General features: G+C 39.7%; 2 protein-coding genes across 2 annotated transcripts; one reads left to right on the top strand and one right to left on the bottom strand.

Annotated features, from left to right (window-relative positions):
• Nucleotides 1-2,632: 2,632 nt before the first annotated feature.
• Nucleotides 2,633-5,407, top strand: LOC146906894 (uncharacterized). Its single transcript, XM_085728993.1, has 2 exons — nucleotides 2,633-3,013; nucleotides 3,131-5,407. The coding sequence occupies exons 1-2, from the start codon at nucleotides 2,633-2,635 to the stop codon at nucleotides 5,405-5,407; spliced, it is 2,658 nt and encodes an 885-aa protein (XP_085585119.1).
• An 8,599-nt stretch (nucleotides 5,408-14,006) lies between these two features.
• On the bottom strand, nucleotides 14,007-17,631 carry LOC146906893 (transcription factor bHLH62-like). The gene is made up of 8 exons (XM_085722587.1): nucleotides 16,552-17,631; nucleotides 16,212-16,445; nucleotides 15,886-15,951; nucleotides 15,726-15,794; nucleotides 15,410-15,481; nucleotides 15,075-15,296; nucleotides 14,520-14,622; nucleotides 14,007-14,418 (listed from the first exon to the last, which is right to left on the bottom strand). Exons 1-8 carry the CDS (start codon nucleotides 17,344-17,346, stop codon nucleotides 14,396-14,398), a joined length of 1,584 nt encoding a protein of 527 aa, XP_085578713.1. The 5' UTR covers nucleotides 17,347-17,631; the 3' UTR covers nucleotides 14,007-14,395.
• Nucleotides 17,632-18,036: the final 405 nt, after the last annotated feature.

Here is an 18,036-nt window from a genome sequence, read left to right as displayed (position 1 = left end):
AAGGGCATAAAAAAAAAATCCAAACATGGAAAAAATACAGGAGAAAAAGGGAGCTGAAAAAAACAAGAGATTACAACAAGGACTAACTAAAAAAGCTAGTTATCTAATTACCTTAGAGAGGGGATAGAAAACATTATTAGAACTGCTTAAAACTTTTAAACGTGCTTATGCAAGAAATTCACTGAAGAAAGTTTATTTGTTTGTATATATAGTGAATGTACAACTCAGTTTTTTGATTTAGTTCAATTTAACGGCTCATTTTTTTTTAATAATTTTATTTTATTAAGTAAACATTTTTGTTGGCAGATTCTGATGTAACTCTTTCAATATATGTTGATTTCATATAATCAAAAGTACCTAAAGTAGTGTGACATTTAAAGTTAGGTGCAACTTTAAAGTGAACAAATCTAAAAATGAATTGTATGTGTACTTTTTTACTCGTATAAAGTTTAGATCATCTTAACTTCTAAGAAAAATAAAAATAGAGGAATCCGTTTAGAGAAAGATAAAAAGAAGTATCAGATAATGGGTTCTATCATTAAGTAGGTTCTACTATCCATTGACGTTGAAATCTTTTCTTTCAACAAATGAACTTGAAAGATCAATTTAAGACTCAAGTTATATCTTTAAGGCGTTATTAGTTGATAGGTTCATGACCACAAGTCTTATTTTGCGACACAAGACACCTGTGAGTAAGAATGGGAAAAACATAAAAGCAAACATGCAGAGAAAAAAAAATGATATTATTATAGATATATGTAGGTTACATACATCATTCGTTCAACAACTAGTAAGATGTGTTATCCTGCGAGGGCATATATATTATTTATTAGACAAGTATTTTGAACAGAAATGAACTCATTTGCATGGAGTTGGATTCTACTATTTATAGTAAATGAAATAAACTAATTCTTAGAACGCATGAATGTCATGTGTCTTTTCACTTTCTTTGGATTCTTCTTCTTCAAGTTTCATATTATACTTTAAATTTTGAATGTTGAAGAACCGCCAACCGTTGATAGAAAAGACTACATTGATACACTTGATATGGCAATTTTGAAAGTTGCAAATCAGGGTCAGCCTCAGAGGGCTGTCAATAAAGTAAGGATTTTAGGCCCTGGACTGCCATAACGTTCCTAAGGGACTTAACGGCCTCCAAAAGGTCTATTCCCTTGACATCATCACTTCGCCCTGTCCCAAGACTTGTGCTTGGGGGACTGTGGACCGTCATAATATTCCTAAAAGTATTAGGAGACATTCAGAAGGGCTCCAAGATCTCTTTAAGAGGTTTAAGGCCTCCAAAAGGGCCAGGGCGCCCTCCAGAAGGGTTCCCCAGCCCCGAGCGCGCCCTCCAGAAGGGTTCCCCAGCCCCGGGCGCGCCCTACTAAAGGCACCGACTCATTGGGCATCTAGAAACCGCCTAGAACTACCATAAATACATAAATACCCCTATTGCTTGGAAACCAAGTAACCAAAGCCCAAGCCCATGGAAGGCTATAAATACCACTCTTGGGAGCATTCCCAAGGCATCTAATCCTCAGTCTAAACCCTAGTATACGATTCTTAACCCTAGAATCCTTTACCGTACTTTTTGCAAGTACAGTTGGCGCCGTCTGTGGGAAAAGGTAAAACTAGCCTTGACCACGATTCCGAGACCCTGAAGCCGCAAAGCTTCCAAACCGTAAGAGCCTTTTGCGATTTGGAAACCCTACCCCTTTTTCCACCAACCTAGATCGCACCTCACGTACGATCTAGAGAAAAGCCTCCCATCATGGCAACACAAGAAGAACTAGAGTCTATGCGAACCCAACTCGCTCAACTGAAGGAGCACAACGACGCCCTGTAAGCCTCGATGGAAACCATGCAGCAGAAACAGCTGGAAGAAAAGGAAGAGTCGAACCACGACGAGATGGACGATCCAGAACCGCAACCACTGTCCGCCGAGATCAACGGGAGGAGTGACCCTATGGAGCATATTACGGCCTTCAACACTCGTATGTCCGTAGTCGGAGCCCCAGATTCCCTCAAATGCAAACTATTGGCGGGCACTTTATCCGATGCAGCCCTACGGTGGTATATGAATCTCCCGCGTTTTTCTATCATCAGCTATCAAGACATGACAAGGAAGCTCATCCAGCAATTCTCCGCTAGCCGCCATCGCAAGGTCCCCGCAACCAGCCTCTTTAATGTCCGCCAGGGACCTAATGAATCCTTGCGAGACTACTTGGCAAGATTCAATGACACAACCATAAAGCTCATCAACCCCAACCAAGAAGTATTTGTGGGCGCCTTCCAGAACGGTTTGAAGGCAGGACAGTTCAACGAGTCACTTGCTCAGTAACCCGCTGATTCCATGTATGAGATAATCGCCAGGGCATATTGTTACATAAAGGGAGAAGAAAGCAACGCTGAGAAGAGAGCAAGAGACGCCAAGGAACGAACGTCCAGTACGGAACAGCGACCTTACCAACCACCGGCGAATAGAGATCGAGCTCCTTACCGAAGAACAAATTATAGGCCGTACTCATAACCGGAGGAATTCACTCCCCTTAATACGAAACCAGAACGCATTTTGAAAGAAGTCTATGAAGCCAAGTTAATCCCAGATCCGCCTTCGCCTCGGTACGAGATCATGGGGAAAGACAAAAACAAATGGTACAAGTATCATCGAGTACGGGGGCATGATACTGACTCATGCATACACCTACGACAGGAAATAGAAAAGTTGATACAGAATGGACAACTGAGAGGATACGCCCAAGGCAGAAGGGGCGAGAACGGACAGAAGATGGAAGATAAGAAAGATGAAGGAAACGAAGAAAAGAGACACACGCTCAACACCATCTCGGGCGGCTTCGCTGGGGGTGGAGAATCCAGTTCATCTCGAAAGAAATACGTCAGGCAGGTAATATTGTGCCAAGAATATGAAACGCCAGCCTCTGGGCGTGAACTTGATATCTCTTTCACTACCAAAGATTTTCGGGACGTCATACCCCATGACGACGACCCCATGGTTATCACCCTGCAAATATTCAAGTGGGACGTGAAGAGGGTTTTGATCGACCCAGGAAGTTCGGCGGACATTCTATACTATGATACGTTTGATCGGATGGGATTGGACCCATAACAGCTACAACCTTTCAAAGGGACCCTGGCTGGGTTTACGGGTGAACAGGTGCACGTAAGAGGTTACATCACACTTAGAACAACGTTCGGAAACGGCTCTCATGCGAAAACCATCCGAGTAAGGTACCTCGTTGTAAACTCGCCCAGCTCTTACAACATTATCATTGGTCGTCCCGCCTTCAACCTTTTGGGAGGTTTCCTGTCTACTAAGTTCTTGGTCATGAAGTATCCCCTAGATAACGGAAAGATTGGGACCATCCGAGGTGACCAGAAAACCGCCAGAGAATGCTATCACAATAGCCTAAGACTACAGAAAACAAGGAAGAAGTCCAGTAACGAAGAAACTCACGAGGTCAACATGATAGACCTCGACCCTAGAGAAGACTTCCAACAAGAACACCTCGAGCCCATCGAAGACTTGAAGGAAGTGTCCATTGGTCCAGAAGCACATCAAACAACTAGGATCGGCACATCTCTAAGCCAGGAAGAAGAAACCGCCCTCGTCAGTCTGCTACAGAGAAATCTGGATCTTTTTTCCTGGCACCCATCCGAGATGTCGGGAATGGACCCCGATATCGCTTGCCACCACTTATCAATCAAGCCTGGGGTGAAACCGGTAGTACAGCGGAAGAGGAAGATGGGCGAGGAAAGAAGGAGAGTTGTGGACGACGAGGTTAAAAGGTTGGTCGACGCCCGCTTCATCAGCGAAATAAAGTACCCAACATGGCTGGCCAATACTGTCCTCGTAAAAAAAGCGAACGGGAAATGGAGGATGTGCGTAGACTATACAGACCTAAACTTGGCATGCCCAAAGGATCCTTACCCACTCCCGAACATCGACCATTTGATTGACAGCGCCTCAGGGTACAACACCCTGAGCTTCATGGACGCCTACTCTGGTTACAACCAAATACGAATGGACCCTTTAGACGCCCCCAAAACAGCCTTCATGACCAATACCAAGAATTACCACTACGAAGTCATGTCTTTTGGTCTGAAAAACACTGGAGCCACTTTCCAAAGGTTTATGGACACCGCCTTCACACACCAGATAGGACGGAACCTGGAAGTATACATCGATGATTTGGTAGCAAAAACAAAGGAAGGACGTAACCACACAGAGGATTTGGAGGAAATCTTAGGCCAAGTAAGAAAATACAGAATTCGGTTGAACCCAACAAAGTGTTCTTTCGGAGTGCAAGATGAGAAATTCCTAGGTTTCCTCTTAACTAGGCGAGGTATCGAAGCAAATCCAGATAAGTGTCAGGCGATCATCAACATGAAAAGCCCCTCCAACATAAAAGAAGTCCAACAGTTGACGGGAAGGCTGGCCGCCCTATCCTGCTTCTTATCCTGCGCCGGTGATAGAGCTTTCTCCTTTTTTGCTTCCATTAGAAAGAAAGAAAAATTCGAGTGGACACCAGAGTGTGAAGACGCCTTTCAACAGGTGAAAAAGTTTTTATCTAGCCCGTCGGTCCTTCAGCGACCAAACCCAGACTCCATCCTTTTCCTATACTTGGCGATCTTGGCAAATGCTATGAGCACAGTATTGGTCGAAGACTCGGAAGAAGGAGAAAGGCCGATTTACTTTGTCAGCAGAGTGTTCAAAGGCGCCGAGCTGCGCTACCAAAAGTTAGAGCGCCTGGCTCTAGCCATAGTCGTAACAGCAAGAAAATTGCGTCTGTATTTCCAAAGCCACAGAATCGTCGTAAAGACAGACTATCCCATCAGACAAGTCCTTGGAAAACCAGACCTGGCGGGAAGGATGGTCGCCTGGTCCATAGAACTTTCGGAGTACGACATCCAGTTCATACCAAGGGGAAGCATCAAGTCCCAGGTCCTAGCAGATTTCGTGGTAGAACTCACCTCCCCGTCCCAAGAAGAGGTCCCTTTTGTGTGGCTTTTATCCGTTGACGGCTCCTCCAACTTGAAGGGAAGTGGCGCGGGTGTCATCCTAACAGGTCCCGACGATATCATCATAGAACAATCCCTCAGATTTGAGTTCAAAGCAAGCAACAATCAGGCAGAATACGAGGCACTAATCGCCGGCATGACATTGGCACAGGAAATGGGGGCTGAAAACTTACGAGCAAAAAGCGATTCTCAGCTCGTGACGAGCCAGATTACGGGTGAGTACCAGACGAAGGACGCTCAACTTATCAAATATCTAGGAAAGGTACAAGCCCTCGCCAAAAGATTCGTGTTCTTTGAAGCGGTCTACGTGCCACGGGAACAGAACTCCAGAGCAGATATACTGGCAAAACTTGCCAGCACCAAATGACCGGGCAACAATAGAACCGTCATCCAAGAAGTAATCTCAGCGCCCAACATCAACGTTGAAACAGTTCACCACGTCGCCGAAGAAAATGCTGGATGGATGGAGCCACTACTTAGGTATCTAACCGGTTCCTTTACGCCCAAGAGCAAAGACGAAGAGCAGATAGTCAAAAAGAGAGCTTCGAAGTTCGTTATCATCTCGGGTAAACTCTACAAACGAGGTCGCACAAACCCCCTGTTACGTTGTTTAGCGGAGAACGAGACCCACCTGGTGCTTCTTGAGGTTCACGAAGGCGTTCGCGGCAGCCACATAGGGGGGCGAGCTCTGGCTGTAAAGCTCCTCCGCGCAAGATATTACTGGCCCACCATGCTCCAAGACAGTTTAGACTTCGTCAAAAAATGTGATAAGTGTCAAAGGTTTTCCGATAAAAAGCACGCCCCGGCAGTAGAACTTACTTCAGTATACTCTCCCTGGCCCTTCCATAAATGGGCAGTTGACATTGTAGGACCTTTTCCTCTCGCCCCAGGACAACTGAAGTTTCTCATAGTAGGAGTTGATTACTTTACTAAGTGGATTGAAGCAGAAGCAGTCGCCAAGATAATAGCTGAAAGAGTAAAAAAAAATTACTGGAAGAAAATCATCTGCCGTTTTGGCCTACCCAAATGCATAGTATCTGATAATGGGACCCAATTCGCAAGCTCGTCCGTGGTAGAGTTCTGTAAGCACCTGGGAATACAGACAAAATTCATCTCAGTAATACATCCACAAGCTAATGGGCATGCCGAGTCAGCCAACAAGGTTATTCTCAATGGCATCAAGAAGAAGTTGGAGGCCGCCAAGAGTCTCTGGGCAGAACAGCTCCACGAGGTAAGTGCAGTTTTTAATTTAATTTCTCCAAACTTCAAATTAAATATATCATACGTATGAACGTCGCCCTGGTCGACATAAGTACAGGTATTATGGTCCTACCACAAGACACCACACTCTTCAACAATGGAGACGCCGTTCACAATGGTCTACGGCGCAGACGCCATGCTCCCAGTGGAAATTGATACCCCCACTTGGCGGAGAGATACTTTTTCAGAAGAAGGTATCAAGATTTCTATTTATCCATCTAACTTGTCGTTTTGCAGGCAAACAGTTTTTCTTTCTTACAGTTTTACTTCTTACGCATCCAGCATATAAATTCATGAGTTATTTCTTTGAAAAGCTAATGAGATAGGTCTAGCGGTTAGCATGGATGTGATCGATGAGGTGAGAGAACAAGCCCACATAAGAGAGTTCGCCGCCAAACAAAGAGCAGCTTGCCGCTACAACTCAAAGGTGGCGCCCAGAGAGATGAAAGAAGGTGACCTCGTACTAAAGCAAGTGGTAGCCCCTACAAGGATAGAAAAACTGTTCCCCAACTGGGAGGGCCCGTATCGAGTTCGAGAGAAATGTTCCCATGGAGCTTACAAACTGGAAGAGCTAAGCGGAGAAGTTGTCCCCCGCACTTGGAACATAGCTAATCTACGCCATTATTACAGTTGATTTTTTGCTTATTTCCTCTTTTTGTAGTTTATCGCTTTTTTAATAAGGCTGGCCTAAGACCACCACTATGACTTGTGACTTCTTTAATAAATTGAATAACAGAAGGTTAGGGTAGCACTCTTTTCCCCTGCAAGGGCATGGGTTTTTAACGAGGCACCCTCTCCTTTTTTCAAATTGCTAGTTCGTATTATTGCATCAAATATCATTGTCAAATTTTAAATGCAGGCTCGCCAAGTTCCGTCAACCCTAGAAGGGCTCTGACAAAGATAATTAACTCCAACCCTGTAAGGGATCTGGTGCTCGCCCAAAACGCCAACCCTGTAAGGGCTCTGGCGGGGTTCGACTGAAAGTTCCGTCAACCCTGGAAGGGCTCTGGCGTAGATAATTAACTCCAACCCTGTAAGGGCTCTGGTGCTCGCCCAAAACGCCAACCCTGTAAGGGCTCTGGCGGGGTTCGACTGAAAGTTCCGTCAATCCTGGAAGGGCTCTGGCGTAGATAATTAACTCCAACCTTGTAAGGGCTCTGGTGCTCGCCCAAAACGCCAACCCTGTAAGGGCTCTGGCGGGGTTCGACTGAAAGTTCCATCAACACTGGAAGGGCTCTGACGTAGATAATTAACTTCAACCCTGGAAGGGCTCTGATGCTCGCCCAAAACGCCAACCCTGTAAGGGCTCTGGCGGGGTTCGACTGGAAATTACATCAACCCTGGAAGGGCTCTGATGCTCACCCAAACGCCAACCCTGTAAGGGCTCAGGCGGGGTTCGACTGAAATTACATCAACCCTGGAAGGGCTCTGATGCTCGCCCGCAACGCCAACCCTGTAAGGGCTCTGGCGGGGTTCGACTGAAACTACGTTAGCCTTGGAAAGGTTCCGACAAGTCTCGACAGTCTCAAACCTCGTAAAAACCTAGAATAGGTCGTCATCAAAAGGGTGTCCATGCAACATAAAGTCAACAAAATAAAACAAACAACAGGCTCATACGAGTAGCCATCATACGATCAAAGTGTACCATAAAGTTAAAAACTATAAAGTTCCCATACAAGTCCAAAAACACATTAAGGGTGTTCACAGAGAAAAGCGAAAAACATAAAATTGTTCACAAAGGCGCTTCATTAAGTCGCCATAGTTAAGTTACAGACCATTAAAATATCAAACGAGCATGAATCATTCATCGTCAACAAGCTCTCCATCAATGATCACCTTAAAGGGATCAAGCTCATCCACCTTGGCGTCAGGGTTGAACAAAAGCACTTGCTCCTTAGCACGCCTAAACCCGTTTTCAAAGTATAACGCCAAAGCTTGCCTTCCCTCGTCCACAGCTGCCTCAGACTTCTCCAACGCGGACTTAGTCTTGTCCCTCTCCTTCTCTGCCGCCTCTTTGGCCTTTTTCATCTCTTCTAGAGCATCTTCCGCAACCTTTTTGTCTTTCAACGCCTCCTTCAGGCGACCATCTAGCCCGCTAGACTTATGCTTCCACTTCTCAACATCCTCCGCAGCGTCATTATACTTCTTCTCCACCAGATCATGTTTTACCTCCAGACAATGACTCAACAACAAGGTCCTCAACGCAGCAGTACCGATGTCAGCCACCAAGTCACTACACTTGGCTTTCACCCCAGCCTCGACATCAACCTTCGCAAATGGCACCTGCTCTTTCATATACCTACAAGACGCCAGACCATAATAAGTCAGCTCTCGCTTAAGACAAATAAAGGAAATCAACTGGAAGGCAACCAAAAATACTTACCGACGAAAGTCGAACTCCGAGTGCCAGAAAGACTCCATAGCCTCATCATTCAGTGACGTTCCACCAAACTATTTTCCTGATGGGGGGCGACCTCCAGCACCCTTAGCACCCCGGGCTGATCTTGACTTCTTGGACGACAGAGACTCGACAGAAACAAGGGTATGTCCCCCTCCAGCGCCCTCTAGATCCTCCACCTCAATAACCCCAGCCTCGCCCTTTCCAGAAGGCTCTTTACGTTTTAGCTTCCTTAAGGAGACACCCGCCGAGCTGCTGGACACATAACCGTCAGGATTCTTACTCTTCTCAAGCTCGGCGATGTACTTCCTCATCTCTGCTCCAATAAGGGGCAACATCTCCTCTGAAAAAAGCCAAGTGCAACCAGTTAGTAAAAACGTATGTTAATTCTCAAACGAAACTCAATACAAACAATTAAGAGCACACTCACGTAAATAAGCATTCAGACAAACGACATCGTCTTCCCTATTTAACAGCTCATGAATATTGGTTAGTGGAGCCTCCTCCAAGAAGTTCACAAGTGTACGCTCATAGGGCGACATTGCGTCACGATCATAACCTTTCACCGCCAAAGGGGTGCTCGTCCATCTGAGTGGAAAATTTGGTACGCCGTTCACCAACACAGAGGATGTATAACATTCCGGTGCCCCCTGTACCCTAACAAAGGTATCTCGCCATTCCTTCTTAAAGTTGCATGCATAAGTGGGAAAAAGCCTTTTCCCAGAATGGGCCAAAATAGCGATCCATGTACCTTTGTTAACATCCTTGGTCCCATAGAAATGGAAGAACACGCCAGCAGCAGGCTCGAGACATAAGGACTTGCATAGAATCTCGAAACCGCGAATAAACGGCCAACTGTTAGGGCGTATTTGAGTGGGCGCCACATTAAGGAGCCTCAAGACATCCATCTCAAAGGGCGTGAAAGGAATTTTCACGCCAAACTCCTCCAAAACCGCGGTATAGACGAAGTAGGATTCGTCGCCCTCGCCCATCATCTCTTGGTCACAAGCACGTTCGTCAGGGTCACAGGACAACAATACTACGTCCTCCTCCTGCCCAGTCGCCGAGATATCAAACTTACTCCGAAAAGAGTCCAGAGCAGAGACATCAACGTACAATGACTCTTCCAACCGCACTTCCTCGGCGAATAGGGCCATTTCTGCTAACCTAGAAGAGTTTTCGTCTCCAACCAACCCTAAAGGAGCCTGAAACGGACTAATCTCCTGGCACTCGTCCTCCTTACGATTCGCTCCTGAAGTGGCAGACAAGAACACACAGTCACTATCACTACCCGAATTAGCGCTAGATTCACTAGATAAATCGCTAAACAACTCCTCCCCGAACAAACCGTCATAATAAATATCCCAATTGATCATCCCATCAGGACCAGTGGCATGTTTTAAGCATTCCTTCCTCAAACGATTTTTCTCAACTGGATCAATAGGTTGAACCAATTTCCCCTTTTCGTCGCACTCCCTAATCAACACCATACCTAAGATCGAACTCTCTCGAAACGCAAAAAACAAAGTAAATGAGAGAGGATAAGAGATTGGGAATACCTGAGAAAGAAGGAAGAAATGTCTGCTGAATCCGCTGAGGTCGTGAGAAAAAACGAAAAGAGCAGCTTGGCACAACGAAACGGAAGCAAAGAAATGAAATAGATGGAAAGCCAAACACGCTCCTTAAATAGACGAGATCGCCTCGGGAAGCGTGCCCGAGACGATTAAGTGGAATAGCATCGTCAGATCTTGACACGTGGCGACCATCGAGGGCAACAGGAATACTAAACGTCCAGAAGGCGAGTTAACACCTTCACCAAAACGCCCATAATGCACGTTGCCAGAAAAAGCTTCGGGCGTGATCAGTGAACGCCCGATGACATATAGGAACTAACAACGAGCGTACAAACCACTTCGCCTTGTCCCAAGACTTGTGCTTGGGGGACTGTGGACTGCCATAACGTTCCTAAGGGACTTAACGGCCTCCAAAAGGTCTATTCCCTTGACATCATCACTTCGCCCTGTCCCAAGACTTGTGCTTGGGGGGCTGTGGACCGTCATAATATTCCTAAAAGTATTAGGAGACCTCCAGAAGGGCTCCAAGATCTCTTTAAGAGGTTTAAGGCCTCCAGAAGGGCCAGGGCGCCCTCCAGAAGGGTTCCCCAGCCCCGTGCGCGCCCTCCAGAAGGGTTCCCCAGCCCCGGGCGCGCCCTACTAAAGGCACCGACTCATTGGGCATCTAGAAACCGCCTAGAACTACCATAAATACATAAATACCCCTATTGCTTGGAAACCAAGTAACCAAAGCTCAAGCCCATGGAAGGCTATAAATACCACTCTTTGGAGCATTCCCAAGGCATCTAATCCTCAGTCTAAACCCTAGTATACGATTCTTAACCCTAGAATCCTTTACCGTACTTTTTGCAAGTACAGGCCCCAAATTTTTTAGGTCTCGTATTAGACCTCAATTTTTTTCCTTGCGTTGAATATATTTTCCCAAGTCAAATTACGTAAACATGTTTACGCCTAACTTAAGTTACCTTGAATTCTTTTCTCCTTCGTATTCCTATCAATTTAATCTTATGTTAGTTGCTGAAAATATATTAAGATAGATAGTTTGTAAAAGTAATTTATATTTGTTTCAAAATTCAATATTATTTTGATATTTTAAGATCTAACAATTGATAAATAATGTCTATATTAAATATTATCTTCAACATATATTATTGATTAGATTATTTATTTTTTAAAAAGCATTCTTGCCTTAATGGGGTTGATTATAGTGAAAGGGGTAAGACTTTCACCATGTGACAAACCAAAGTTTGAATTTCGACTAACCAGATATCCATGTTTAGTGTCCGACAAACATCAAATATAATTACTTTCAACCTATGAAAAAATTTCTTAATTTTTATGTTATTCTTCATAAAATCCACTTAAAAAGCCTCAATTTAAATTCCACTTTAGGCCTAAAAATAGATTGAGCTTGTGCTGATGCAAATTGAAATTTCAAATAGCCCCAGTCGTTTGATTGTTGATTTTTCTCGTTGTTTTTTTCGAAGAAAACGAGCTTAACTTGTCCGAAAATGGTTACTCAAAACTTACAAACAACACTATTATTATTATTTTTTTAAATTCAAATTTTTGGGTAATTATCTCTCTTTAAATGGAACAACTTTTATTTATTTTGAGAAATTGATAAGATTCTAACAAAAATGAAGATAAAACAATAATGTTGCAACACTATGTAGACCATTGCGTGAGTTGAGATGTGGACAAAAACAAGAGTTTGCTTCACTATATCCTTGGACCTGTCCCGACTATATTTAATGTGATAAAGAAATTTCTTTAACCAAAAGATTGGCATAATTAAGAAAGTTAAGGACAATGGCCAATCTAAACCCAACCAAAGACAGTTATGCTTTTGCTTCCCATCTCTTTATAGACTAATAGTATTAAGTGTCTAAAAGGACTATGAACAGGTCCGAGGATAAATATTTTGGGAAAAACTGCTTTATTTTCATGTTTTTTGATTGAAAAGGTTTTTAAGTTATACCTAAACTAATCCTTAAAAAAAAGTTATAACTAAACTAAACCAATCCAATAACTAATCATAAACATATACCAAAATTACATATGAACAGAATTCAAACAAGCAACAAGCTAAGTCGTTAAATCTTTTTAGACGACAAAATCAATCATTGTAAACATAACATTTATAGACTTTTTTAAGGCTTAAATTAACTGTCTAACGAGACAACTATTTAAATTAACCGTCTAATGAGATAACTATTAATAACTAAAACAATTGAGAGCAACAACCTCTTAAGACTTATCAAAATGATTTAACCCCTAACATAAAAATAAAAATTAAAAACAAAACTCAATACATATTCATCAATTAATTAGTATTTAACAAGAATAGTCATAAATTGTATTAACAATAGACAATTTATAATTGATTTATTAATCAATTCCTCTAAGCGAGAAGAGACCAAAATTTATAAAGAGAAATCAGTGGTTTTATATTCGATTTTCCTATATCAATTCACTTGTAAACTTCACCTTCAAATTTGAAATCATCTTTATATTCACCAAAAGAAACTAAGCCATCCTTAAATCCATGGGACCAATCTTAAATGAAAAATATTCTTAAAAACAACACATATCAACTTTTTTTATATAGTGCGTACAAATTGAATTATTAGTCTAATACACTAGTAATTGTTTTGTGATCTGTTTAATGATTGTTCACATTCTTCATAAACTATATATGAATCCATTTTTTTCTTCTTTTATGAATAGGAATCCATCCTTTGACACGTCTCCATATGATTAGGCTGCTTGTAATTTTTGGAGACAAGGGTGTCAGATTACCACTTTCCATTTGCATTTGTTTAACTTCTTTAGAACCCATAAAAGAAAAAAAACTATATTATACAATAATAAAATCTGGCATTATATTAAATATGTGCAACTGTTCTGTAAACAGCACCACATTCAAAGCATCTTTCCACTAATAATTAAATCAAAATAATCTGCAAACCAATTATAGACCCATCACTATTAAAATGTCAAGATCAGAACCCATAAATATTTTGTTAATCTTTATAAACTGGATTTTAGCTAACAACCTCTATCAACAAAAAATAAAAAGATTAGTTTAATAAATGAAAAGTATCTTTTCCAAACCTGAACTCCACTACAAACCCCCTTTTCTTACTCACAAAATTAATAATAAAAGTTGTGAAATTATAAAGCTCAATGATTCATTAGGCCTAGTCAGAATTTCAACACTGTGCCAACCTGGGATTCCTTTAATACTAGTTAAAAAAATTATGTTTTATTTTAAAAGGGGTGGTTATAACTTTATAACTCTAATCTCTAATCCCTAATCCTCTATTCCTTTTTATCCTTTTGTTTTATTTTATTTTATTTTATTTTATTTTATTTCATATAGTAAAAAAATAGTGAAAGGGTACAGAAGCTTCTGCTGTTGGTGAACCTAAAAAAGTTACATGTAAAAAACATCAAGAAAATGCCAGAAATTATGGTTGACCCCAGCACAAGTTAATTACCAAATGTCATGATCATTGAAATTAATAAAAAAAAAAATTAAATTAATAGGATCCCACTATTACACTATATATTACAGCTGGTTACCAACAAATATTAGCATAAGGTTAATTGACATGACCTATAATGAGATTTTGATGAAGACCCATCAAAATTCTTTTTATGAATTGATTAGATGTGTGAATTATATTATACACAAAACATAAAATAATTGATAAAGTGAAGAGGGATAATGATAGGTGGTACAAAAACTCCTTTAATTAGCACTATATCTCACAATTGGTGCTATAATAATAAGAATCTGGACCAACAGAATACAGAATCAAGATCCTAAAGATTTTACAGTGAATAGTTTTACAAAAATAAAATAAAAAATATTGAAAAAGAACCACCCCCAAGATAAAAAAAATTAAAATCATGGAAAGTGAAAGGAAAAAGAAAAGAAAAGGATAACATGAAGACAAAATAGGCTTCTATTAGTGCTAATTATAATAATAATAATGGCTTAATGATAATACATAGGGTTGTTCCAATTAAATTTCTTGTTGATGTGTACAGCAGCAATTTTCCTATTCATCTTTGCTTCAATTCAGGCGTAATGAATGGTGATCAAAGCATAATTTCATAGGGGTAGTTGATTTGTGCCTGCATTTGGACAAAACAAGTTGATGTCAACATAATTTTTTTAAGGTCTATTGAAAATGATATCATATTAACATATACTTTTTTTATGTTTGGTTTATTACCGTTCAAATTCTGAAATTGTATTGGTGTTTTTCTATTGTCAGTTTGTCCAAATCCCATCTGAACAATTGTGTTGAGGTCATCCTCAGAGAATGTTAATGGATACTGCAAAATGAAAATCATTGGATATTAATAATAGTTAAGTGAAAAAGTACATGAAACTAGATAGGTAAAAAAAAAAAAATTGAATATGGTTCAATCAAAGATCACATATTTTACATAGTCATGCAATCTGAATTTTTCAATTATTTTTGGACGGTCCATGTTTTTATTTTATAAATTAGGTCTAAAGTATAAAGTTGGAATGTTAATCGTTGATCTTGATTTGACGATCCAGATCGGCAACTCTGTGAATGTAGAGAATACAATTCCCTTTTATAATAATTCACACGATTTGGATTTTTGAGTAATGATCAAACGGTCCACATTTTGACTTTACAAATTAGGTCTAAAATACAAAAGTCAGGATGTAATCTCGATCAGATGGTCCAGATCGACAATTGTGGGAAACCCTATAATACAATTAACTTTATTGAAACCTAGACGAAATAGATTACCTGCGAGCCAGCTTCATTAAATCCACTTAGTGATGATAAGTGCATGCCAAGGTTTTGGCATAAACCACCATCTAATGGGTCCACTGAGTTGTGGGTCACAGTTCCATTAGAAATGTTATTGTGAATTGCTGGGTTTTGCTGGTGTTGTTGCCCATAATAGGATGGTGCTGAGGAATCTAATGGGAATATTGGGTGTGCCAAAGAATTATTTGATTGAAACATCTGAAATTACAAAAAAAAATATAAAGTCAACAAATTGAAGTTAATAAAAAAATGCAATACTTTTTATTTATCTATTAAAAAGCAAATCCATTATCTAGAGCCCTTAAACTTACATCTTTTGAGATTAGACTCTCAATACTAAAATCCACCCTGGTGTTAACAGTGGCCAATTTCATAGATAGGAACTGCAAACAAAAAATTCAAACAATAAAATAAAAACTTAATGAGCAAGAAATCTTAACATTATAACTATCATCATGTGATAATATGCTTATTCCTTCCAATTTTAAATATAAAAAAAAAAAAAAAAAGTCATGTAATTTTTAAGGTTGATAAATTTTTAAAGCATTTTATCATATATTATTTTAACCAAATAAAATTAGTATGCATGCAGTAATTTTTTTATAATTTCAAAGATCATTATCTTACCTCAACTTGACGCTGCAATGATTGCACATAGTTTATAATTTCATCAAGCATGAGTGCTTTTCCAGTAACCTAGAAGGAATAATAATTCATAACAAAAAATTAGTAAATATAAACTAACCAATCAAATTATGAATCCTTAATTTATCTAAGTATTACCAACCTTATTGCAACCAGGGACAAGATCTTGTAGAAGCTTCATCCTTTCACTGATTTTCTCCCTCCTAACCTATAACAAAAATTAGTTTACACAATGTCAAAATTGAAAGCCTAACATGTATATTGCCATCATGGTTTTAAATTGTGGTCCGCAACTGCAATTGCGGTCGTATTATAGCATATTTTGAGGTCTCCGCGACAACAATTTTTTTTGCATTTTGTCACATTGTCACATATTGTGGCAATATAAAGGTTTGCAGCGTAATCGCAATTTAAAACTATGATTGTTAGTGTCAATTATGGAATGAAAATGACAATGAAAATTCTTACTCTTTCTGCAAGACTATGGCTATCAGTAGCTTGACCTCTTCTTGCTCTGACATGAATGTAATCCTTTGGTGCCTCAGGAGGTTTTGAGTTGCTCTTATTCTGTTTTTCATCACCTCCATTATTACTATTTGTACCCCCTTTTGACTCTTCCTCTGCTTTTACTTTACCATTTTCAATTTTTTCACCTTCATTTGTTTTCATGCGCTTTGCATTTGAGTCTTCAGCTTCACAAGCCTATATTGCAAAAACAAAAATGACCCTTTTGGATTTAGAATATGAAATGACTAATTTAATTAAGAGGGTCAAATAAAATAAAGTAAAAATTCAATTTTTAACTTACCATTGCAGGGTTACTAGAAGTTGAAGTTTCTTTGGTTTTTCCTTTGGAAGAAACTTTTCTTTTCCTTGAATTCACATAAGGAGAAGGTTTCACACCATTTTCAGAGATTGTTGATTCTTCTTGAGAATTGTTAACTTCAATTTGATCCTGCAATTGAGCAGAACAATTCATATTCTCTTGAGATTGAGATCCAAGTTCTTTCAATGATGGACTACTTGAAACTCTAGAGAGTTTTCCATTTTCCAACAATGGAGTAGATCTTTGACTTTGACTCAATTGTGTTGTTCTTCCATTGAAACTCCTACTTCCAAAGCAAGAAAATTTTGCAGCTCTTTCTGCAAAACCAGGATCAGTTGAGAATTCAGCAACAGTTGAATTCATGGCCATTGTTGAGATGTTCAATTTTGGAGGAGAATTCAAAGGGGTGTTGTAACATGAAGTATTGTTATTGCTATTGATGTATGAATTTGCAGCAACCAATGTTTGTGAGATCTCATCAGAACAATTACCAATGTTTCCTAATTTACCAATCAATTCTCTGATGACAAAATTGTCATTTGACATGTTGGAATTTGAAGCTGCAGGTGAAGATACCATTGAACTAAGTGCTGAATCAAATTGATTAACACATTGATCTGTTGTTGACTTATCCCATATTGGTGTGTAAAAACAATCTTGGTTTTGTTGTTCTGATGAAATTGATTGCCATGTAGGCATTGAAGATGGCTGTGATTGATCAAAATGATGTTGTGTTGGAACACTAGTGTTTGAATTTGAAAAGAATTGATTTTCCATTAAGGAAAAGATAAAAGGATATCAATTCAAGAAATAGAGTTGAAAAATTAATGTATTGAAGGATTAAATTGATCAATTTGTTATGAATATGAATATGAATGAATTACATTTGATTAAAGATTGAATTGGATGATGAGATTGAAATGATGAATGAAAGATGTAAATTTGGTGGGATATGAGTGGAAAGGAGGGTGTGAAAAGGAAGATGTATAAGTTGGTATATGAAAAGCTAAGGAAAAGTGGAGAGAGAGAGAGAGAGAGAGAGAGAGAGGGAAGAAGGGGATTGATGTAGTTGTGATGGGGGGGACTATATAGAGAGAGATCCAGCAAGAACAAGGTTGAGTCCAAGTTTTGTATGTTTGACCTTTTGTGGTTTTGGTTTTGTTTTATAATACTAACAGTACTATACTATTGTTTCTTGTGTTGGATTGTATATATAGCGGTAGTTGTAGTCAGTAATTTGTTACTTTTTTTTTGTTGTTCTTTTTTAATCTCTGTCATTTTCTGTCTATTATGTACACTGTTGTTTTTTATGTAACAAATTCGGAGTGATCCTCTCCATTTCTCAAAATAAATGGACTATCTCATTTAGAAAGATAGATATAAAAAATAAATAATGAGTTTTAACACCAAGTGGATTTCATTATCATTATTATTTTATAGTTTTTTTAAAAAAAAATTGTGTCTTTA

Source organism: Medicago sativa, chromosome 7 (genome assembly GCF_051527215.1).
Source record: "Medicago sativa cultivar Bolivia chromosome 7, Bolivia_mono, whole genome shotgun sequence".
Classification (NCBI taxonomy): Eukaryota; Viridiplantae; Streptophyta; class Magnoliopsida; order Fabales; family Fabaceae; genus Medicago; species Medicago sativa.
The sequence above is the reverse complement of the archived record's forward strand: the minus strand, read 5'-3'. Positions and strand labels throughout refer to the sequence as shown.